The 9,309-nt window shown below is 39.7% G+C and overlaps 1 protein-coding gene across 2 annotated transcripts in view; it reads right to left on the bottom strand.

Annotated features, from left to right (window-relative positions):
* Positions 1 to 8,365: 8,365 nt before the first annotated feature.
* The window catches only part of DDX46 (DEAD-box helicase 46), a 71,428-nt gene continuing 70,484 nt past the window's right edge, over positions 8,366 to 9,309 (bottom strand). For both annotated transcript variants that reach the window (XM_024247270.3, XM_024247271.3), the window contains exon 23: positions 8,366 to 8,919. In XM_024247270.3, coding sequence (XP_024103038.1) covers positions 8,872 to 8,919 — 48 coding nt within the window. In that variant the 3' untranslated portion in view covers positions 8,366 to 8,871. The remainder of the gene's footprint in view (positions 8,920 to 9,309) is intronic.

Below are 9,309 nucleotides of genomic sequence, written 5' to 3'. Positions count from 1 at the left end.
GCCTCCAAATACTATCAAATTGGGAACTGGTTTCAACATCATGAATTTGGGGGTAGGAGGAGGGTACATTCAGTGTACAGCAGAGAGCATAAGAAAATCTACCACTATTCACCCATTATAATAATAGTGCCAGCCAACATTTATTGAATGCTTACCACATGCCAGGCACTATTTTTACGTGCTTTAAGCATATTTATGCTTTAAATGTATTATTTCACCTCATCCTCATAACAATCCTAAGATGTACATATTATATCAGAATTTTATATATGAAAAAACAGATAAAGTGGCCAGGCACAGTGGCTCACGCCTGTAGTTCCAGCACTTTGGGAGGTCAAGACCTGTGGATCACCTGAGGTCGGGAGTTCTAGACCAGACTGACCAACATGGAGAGACCCCATCTCTACTAAAAATACAAAATTAGCCGGGCATGGTGGCGCATGCCTATAGTCCCAGCTACTTGGGAGGCTGAGGCAGGAAAATCACTTGAACCTGGGAGGCGGAGGTTGCGGTGAGCTGAGATCGCGCCATTGCACTCCAACCTGGGCAACAAGAGTGAAACTCCATCTCAAAAAAAAGAAAAAACAGATAAAGCATTTAAGCAAGCCCAAGGTTGTTCAAGTACCCTCCCAATATACATACTTGATTATGTATATGAACTGTCATACCAATACAGTAACAATATATTATGTAGCAACGTATTATAAAAAATTTACACAGGCTGGGAGGGGTGGCTCATGCCTGCAATCCCAGCACTTTGGGAGGCTGAGGTGGGCGGATCACGAGGTCAGGAGTTTGAGACCAGCCTGACCAATATGGTGAATCTCCATCTCTACTAAAAATATAAAAATAAGCCAGGCGTGGTGGCACATGCCTATAATCCCAGCTACTCAGGAGGCTGAGGCAGGAGGATCACTTGAACCCGAGAGGCGGAGGTTGCGGTGAGCCAAGATTGCACCACTGCACTCCAGCCTGCATGACAGAGTGAGACTCCATCTCAAAAAAAAACAAAAACAATAACCTTACACAAAGTAAAATTTTAAAGAAAGGATGAGATTTAGAAAGAAAAATAAGGCCAGGAGGGCCCAGTGGTTCACGCCTGTAATCCCAGCACTTTGGGAGGGCAAGGCAGTTGGATCATCTGAGGTCAGGAGTTCGAGACCAGCCTGACCAACATGGTAAAACCTTGTCTCTACTAAAATTACAAAAATTTAGCCAGGTGTGGTGGCGGGCACTTGTAATCCCAGCTACTCGGGAGGCTGAGGCAGAATCACTTGAATCCGGGAGGCGGAGCTTGCAGTAAGCCGAGATCACGCCATTGCACACCAGCCTGGGCAGTAAGAGCAAAACTCTGTCTCAAAAAAAAAAAAAAAAAAAAAAGCTCCTCAATGACCAGCCAGACATCAGGATGTAAAAAATAAATGAGTATAGTCTTCTCACTAAGTTGTTTTTATTTAGAAAAATGTATCTTTCATTTAAAAATATTTACTTAACACATATGGGTTGTTTTTTATAAATATTCTACAACTTAAAAAAATAAAGAAAGAAAAATAGATCCAGGTGCGGTGGCTCATGCCTGTAATCCCAGCAGAGGAAGGAGGATTGCCTGAGGCCAGGAGTCTAAGATTAGTCTGGGCAACACAGCGAGACCCCACTGCTACAAAAAATAAAAAATTAACCAGGCATGGTGGCACACACCTGTATAGTCCTACTTACCTATTCAGGAGGCTGAAGTGGGAGGATCACTTGAGCATAGGAGTTTGAGACTACTGTGAGCTATGATCATGCCACTGCACTCCAGCCTGGGCAACAGAGCAAGACCCTGTCTCTAAAAGTAAAATAAAGAAAAAACAAACAAACAAACACAGAAGCTTCAAAATTTTTTTCCTACTTTTCTCTTTGAGATGGAGTTACTCTGTCACCCAGGCTGGAATTGGCACGATCTGGGCTCACTGTAACCTCCACCTCCTGGATTCATGCAATTCTCCTGCCTCAGCCTCCCAAGTAGCTGGGATTACAGGCGTGTGCCACCATGCCCTACTAATTTTTGTATTTTTTTAGTAGAGACTGGGTTTCACCATGTTGGCCAGACTGACACTCCTGACCTCAAGTGATCCGCCCACTTCGGCCTCCCGAAGTGTTGGGATTACAAGTGTGAGCCAACGCATCCGGCCTCTTCCTGCTTTTCAATAAATTACTGTCATGTACCCCACTTTGGAGACCACAGCTTTAGTTCACAGGCAGTCAAAATCCAAGAGCAAAAGTGAAGATTACCAGTATTTCTCAAACTTAAATGTATATCATAGAATGATTACCACTCCCAGATATACTTTTTTTTTTAAAGACAGTCTTGCTCTGTTGTCCAGGCTGGAGTGCACTGGCGTGATCTTGGCTCACTGCAACCTCTGCCTCCCGGGCTCGAGCAATTCTCATGCCTCAGCCTCCTGAGTAGCTGCGATTACAGGCGCACACCACCACACCGGCTAATTTTTTTTTTTTTTGAGATGAAGTTTAGCTCTGTCACCCAGGCTAGAGTGCAGTGGCACAATCTTGGCTCACTGCAACCTCTGCCTCCCAGGTTCAAGTGATTCTCCTGCCTCAGCCTCCCGAGTAGCTGGGACTACAGATGCATGCCACTACACTGGCTAATTTTTTTTTTAGTAGAGACAGGTTTCACTATATTGGCCAGGCTGGTCTCGAACTCCTAACCCTGTGATCTGCCTGCCTCAGCCTCCCAAAGTGCTGGGGTTACAGGAGTGAGCTACCGTGCCTGGCCTTGTAGTTCTGATAGAGACAGAGTTGCACCATGTTGGCCAGGCTGGTCTCAAACTCCTGACCTCAGGTGATCCACCCTCCTCGGCCTCCCAAAGTGCTGGGATTACAGGCGTGAGCCACCGTGCCTGACCCCAGACACATTTTTAGGAGCAAAATTAAACCAATAAAAAGTTACAGAGGAATTTATGCTCTCTTTGAAGCTCCCAAGCATCCAACCCTACCAAGCTTTCCAAATCCTGTGCCACAGACACAGGCTGAGGGCTGGTTTGGGGATGGGGAGGACTCTTTTCCAAAGTCAACAGTATACTTTTGGGAGTATCAGCTCCCGGAAGACTCCCTTAGGCAAAGGCACAGAGAAAAGATGCTGCCTTCAAGGTTTCTGGGACTGGCTGGAAGGCACTTGAGAGTCTCCTAGGATTTCAGGGATAAAGGCCAAGGACACTTTAACATCCAAAGCTGCTATAGAAGTGCCTGAAGTTGCCAGGCTGCTAAAAATCCAATCACTACAAAGTTCGAATGAAAAGCTTTTTCTGTAGAAAGAACATGTTTTTCACACTGAATCCTCTCACATATCCCTTATTCCACAGTATGCAAAGTTGTGAAGAGAGACTAATATTCAAAACATGGGCAACTAGGTATTTCTATATATTAAAAATGATTAGTTTTTTAAATTCTGAAATTCTATCTTTTAAAGTAATCCTAACATGTGAGAGTAATGTTGAGTTCCAATTCCCCCAAAAGGTTAAACTTCCCTTTTTACTTCATACTTATTTTTTTTTCTTCCCAAAAGAACATGGTTAATGCAAAGTTAGAATTTCTTCTTTAGGGCTTGAGTTTGAAAAAAATCGTGAACTCCTGTAAGTTGTTGCCACATTTGGAAGAGAACAAGTTCAAGAAAAATAATCAAAAGTAAATTCCTCACCAGTCATGTAACTTGACAGTATGCACTCACACACACAGCAGCTAAACCATAAGGCACTTTTAAAGGGGAAGGTCAATACTGTGGGGACTTTGTGAAGAATACCTTTACACTTTCTCTTTGCATTCCTACTTGGACCCCTGTCTGAGAAAAATTATAAATTTATATATATTTTTAGAAGGCCTTCAAATATCCATAACAGTCAACATATCAGGGAATTTCTACCTGGTAAGGGAAACGTAGCTGTCTTTAGCTCCAGAGAGCTGACCTAAGAGTAGAGCAGATGTTTCATTAACCAGTATGTAAGATGTTGCTATACTCCAAGTTAAGCATCTCACTTCAGTAAGTTTGTTTTCTGATGGTTACACCCAAACTAAATAGTTAAGACTCTCCCTCACCCCTCTACATACATTTACTCTCTCACTCCTGATACTTAACACACATAAATATACATACATGCACCTTTTTAAAAGATAAGCTTCAGTATGCCAGAAGCAGAAGGCATGAGAAAATGTCAGTAGATTCCCGTTCGTATGTAAAACTATGTACCAAAATGTGAAAAACTGACAGCTCTAGACTCAAATCTAACTGGAAGAGTATCTGAATGGCCCACATTGGGCTAGCCACTCAGAACTCTTGCCTGCTTTAAGAACTTAGCATGATCTGGCCAGGCGCCGTGGCTCACGCCTATAATCCCAGCACTTTGGGAGGCCGAGGCAGGTGGATCACCTGAGGTCAGGAGTTTGAGACCAGCCTGGCCAACATGGTGAAACCCCGTCTCTACCATAAAAATACAAATTCAAAATTTTTATTCAAATTCAAAATACAAATTCACCAGGCATGGTGGTGAGCACCTGTAACCCCAGCTACTTGGGAGGCCATGGCAGGACAATCACTTGAACCTGGGAGGCGGAGGTTGCAGTGAACCGAGACTGTACCACTACACTCCAGCCTGGGCGAAAGAGTGAGACTCCGTCTCAAAAAAAAAAAAAAAAAAAAAAGAACTTAGCATGATCTATAAAGTAGCAAAATGGCACATTTTACTAAATAAAGTGTAGCTATTTATACTAGACTTCATTTAGACAACAATTTCCCCACACCTCCTATTTTAAACAATATGCTAATCTGTCACTAAAGGACTTTGGCTGATGGCTTTATAAATCAAAGCATGGCTCCAATAGTAAAAAGAGGTCAGAAACAACTGAGTTACAACTTTGGCGGTTTTCCTTTCTAGTTTGTGCTTCTCAAGATTCTGCTGTTACTTTGAAGCTGACTTCACAGCTAGCTGAATGGGATTTATAAATCCTAAGTATTCAATAGCTGGTTCTCCTTTAAGACGAACAAACCCAATTCTATACATAGGAACTGCCTGACTCAAAAGAAAGATTAGGCCGGGAGCAGTGGGCCCATGACTGTAATCCCAGCGCTTTGGGAGGCCGAGGTGGGCAGATCACGAGGTCAGGAGATCGAGACCATCCTGGCTAACATGGTGAAACCCCATCTCTACTAAAAATACAAAAAATTAGACTGGTGTCGTGGCACGTGCCTGTAGTCCCAGCTACTCAGGAGGCTGAGACAGGAGAACTGCTTGAACCTGGGAGGCGGAGGTTGCAATGAGCTGAGATTGTGCCACTGCACTTCAGCCTGGGCAACAGAGCAAGACTCTGTCTCAAAAACAAAACAAAACAAAACAAAAGATTAGCAGTCATATGTGCATTGCGTACACCAACAAAGCCAATGAGACATGAAATAAATCAAATAGTGGCTGGGCGTGGTGGCTCGTGCCTGTAATCCCAGCACTTTGGGAGGCCAAGGTGGGCAGATCACGAGGTCAGAGATCCGAGACCATCCTGGCCAACATGGCGAAACCCCGTCTCTACTAAAAATACAAAAAAATTAACTGGGTGTGGTGGCTCACGCCTGTAGTCCCAGCTACTTGGGAGGCTGAGGCAGAAGAATGGCTTGAACCCGGGAGGCAGAGGTTGCAGCGTGCCGAGATCACGCTGCAAATCCAGCCTGGCAACAGAGCAAGACTCTGTCTCAAAAAAAAAAAAAAAAAAAAAAAAAAAGAGATATATCAAATAGTAAAGTGTCCAAAAGGTGTGAGGGAGAACTTAGCTATTATTCTTTCATTCTACATATCCTTTTTTTTTCCCTTTTTTTTTTTTTTCTTGAGACGGAGTTTCGCTCTTCTTGCCCAAGTTGGAGTGCAATGGCGCCATCTCAGCTCACTGCAACCTCTGCCTCCCAGGTTCAAGCGATTCACCTGCCTCAGCCTCCCGAGTAGCTGAGATGACAGGCATGCGCCACCATGCCTGGCTAATTTTGTATTTTTAGTAGAGACTGGGTCTCTCCGTGTTGGTCAGACTGGTCTTGAACTCCTTACCCAAGGTGATCTGCCTGCCTCGGCCTCCCAAAGTGCTGGGATTACAGGTATGAGCCACCGCGCCCAGCCTACATATCCATTTTGTAAGAGTGTCACTGTGGCAAAACCCCAACTGGTAAATGAACCTATTATTTCACCTATGTTTCTCTTACGCTAAATACAATGAACATAAAAGACTTAAGAGCCTTCTTCAGGAAGACATTTCTGAAACAGAATTATAAATATTTGGGGTAATAAGTTGCTAGAATTTTTTAAATAAAAATACAGAGTATAATACTTCTCTCACCAATATAAACAAAATTAGAGAAACAGAAGAAAAAGCATTCGAGGAAAGATAATTTTAAGAAAGTGCAGACTGAATTCGAATTAATTTTATTTTATAAGGAATTTAGAAAACGAGCAAATATTCATATTGCATTAAAAAAACAAAGTCTGTACATCATTCAAATTTTAAGTCAGTGTGAAACTAAAAAATGTACTAACAAAGTAATATGTTTCATTTTAGAATAAAATTTTATCAGTGGCTCATCACAACTGATATACAAACAAAATGCTAAAATGATGTAAAACTGAATCTCAAAGTGATCCAGTTGGATGAAGGGAGCACCAATTATCATCAATGTGGGACTGCCATATACTCTACCAAAGAAAACAAACTACCATTAGGTGATAAAGATGAGCAAATAAATAAACTAGAGGGAGGGAATGAGCCCACAATTCCTGGAATTTTACAGTAAGTGGTTTATTTGTTTCCGTTGTTACATGTCTTTTGTCTGTTTTCTTCCTTCAAGAAATTAAGTGGATGTGTGAAGGATCCAAGAATATTTCCCAGGTATATCTTACTTTTTCAGGAAGAATAACTTTATACTGAATAAATAATGATTAATACTCCCTATCACTTCAGTCACTGAATATACTATTAAAATTATTTGTTTTTACAACTATAGTATGCTTTTATTTTTATTTTTAAAAAAACCTGTAAGTCAAGAATATTTAAAGAATGAACGTCTCTTCATTTAAGAAATATACGGTCATCCTTTGGTATGCGAGGGGGACTGATTGCAGGACACCCCTTAAACCCCTCCTCTATACCAAAATCCACGGATGTTCAAGCCTCTTATATGAAATGGCTTGCTATTTGCATATAACCTATGCACATCCTCCTGTATACTTTAACCTCCTGTATACTGTAACCTTTAAATTACTTAAAATACTTAACACAATGTAAATGTTATAGTAAAACTGTTTTACAGCTGTTAAACTGTATTTTTAAAATTTTACATTATCTTTTCTTCTTCTTTTTTTTTTTCTATTTTTGATCTGTGGTTGGTTTAATCTGTGGGTGTGAAACCCTTGGATATAAAAGGCTAACTTTATTTAACTCCTGAAAAAATTCCTTTTTTGAAAAGTGACAATAACATGAAGTTAATACATCAGGAATCTTGAAAAGAATATTAGGTAATCCAATTATAACAATTTAAATTAGAATATTCAGGAACTGTATCTTGAAGGCTCAAAAATACTATTTATTTATTTATTTATTTATTTATTTATTTATTTTTGAGATAGTCTCACTCTGTCGCCCAGGCTGGAGTGCAATGGTGTTATCTTGGCTCAGATTCTTCTGCCTCAGCCTCCTGAGTAGCTGGGATTACAGGCACCCACCACCATGCCGACTAATTTTTGTATTTTTAGTAGAGACAGGGTTTCGCCATGTTAACCAGGCTAGTCTTGAACTCCTGACCTCAAGTGATCTGCCCACCTCGGCCTCCCAAATTGCTGGGATACAGGTGTGAGTCACTGCACCCAGCCTCAAAAATACAATTTATGATTCCTTGTGAATTAAATTTCACTAAGATGAAGCACATCTAAGTTTAAAACTTGGGTACCATTATGTTTTACAATTTTTAAGAAAGAAAATTCACAACCTATTCAATAATCCTGAAGAAAAATCAGTTTAAAAGTAGTAGGATATTTGTACATACAACATGTATAGATATATAAACAAACACTTTCTAGAAGGAAAAGGTATCATATTTAGTATTTATAGGCTACACTCTTTCTTTTAAGGAAGATTATAAAAGAGGAGCTAGGTATGGAGCCAGAAGTTGTGAGGGAAACCTCAAAGTAGTAAATACTAAAACTCTTTGTAGAGTTTTACACTCAGTGTAAAGAAATGCAAAAAATCCTTATACTATTAAATCTTTACTTGTATAAAAACCGAAATTAGTCCAACTACTTTTTGCCCATTTATGATGATAAAAGTTGAAACAAAAACTCTCAACCCATTTTGTAAGACTTCTATTATAACATTCTTAAATCCAGTTCATATTGTTCCACAGAGTCATGTAACATTTAAGCTCAAGGCAGGGACACAAAATATGATAGTGAATTTTACCTTTTCTTAGGAAATGATAACAATTTCATTGAAAGTACACGATAAAGTGAATAGCCCCTTAAAGACTTGTGTACTTTATTGTCTTCAATAGAAAGTTCAAATATTTCCATTTTTTAAACCTCTAGAATATTATCCGGACATTTAAAATATTGATATTTAAGTTTACATTAAAGGACATCATACTCTGAAAACAGGCCGGCTTTAAATATAGTTTGATGGATTGTGGGGGTACTTACGGACAGATTTCTTTACCAAGTACCAGTTTCTTATATTTAAAAAAAATCAGCAAGATAGAATTTAAAAAATCTTAATTTACAATACATTGTAAACTGCAGACAGCAACTGTCACATATATCATAGACCAGCACAGGTAAAAATCTTTTTTCCGGATGTCTATAAGACTTTGTATCTTCCTTTATTTGTTGGTTGGTATGAATTTTGCTGTAATAGGAAATAAAAGATATGTCATCAGAGAAAGCAAAACAAAAAAAACAAACAAAAAAAACCAACCAACCAACCAACCAACCAACCAAACAAACCCAAAAGGAAATATTTAAGATCATTTCCTTTGCCAACTTATAAAACTATTGTTTATTTAAAACTTTAAATGTTAATATTACTGCATTGAGAAAGGAAAAACTATTCAATAACTAATGAATTCTCTGTTCACTCAACTACTCCTTAACAACTATGTTTTGAATCAATTTAATGGTGGTAGCATCTATGGGCACAAGATTTTTTTCGATCACTCCTTGGTGAACTAGTATTAAGCGCATGATTTAACAGCTGTTTTACTTTTTCCCTCTTGTTTTGTGAACCCTCTTTTCATTA

The sequence above is a fragment of the Pongo abelii genome, chromosome 4 (assembly GCF_028885655.2).
Source record: "Pongo abelii isolate AG06213 chromosome 4, NHGRI_mPonAbe1-v2.0_pri, whole genome shotgun sequence".
NCBI classification, from domain to species: domain Eukaryota; kingdom Metazoa; phylum Chordata; class Mammalia; order Primates; family Hominidae; genus Pongo; species Pongo abelii.
Note: the sequence above shows the minus strand (reverse complement) of the source record. Positions and strands in the feature narration are given on the sequence as shown.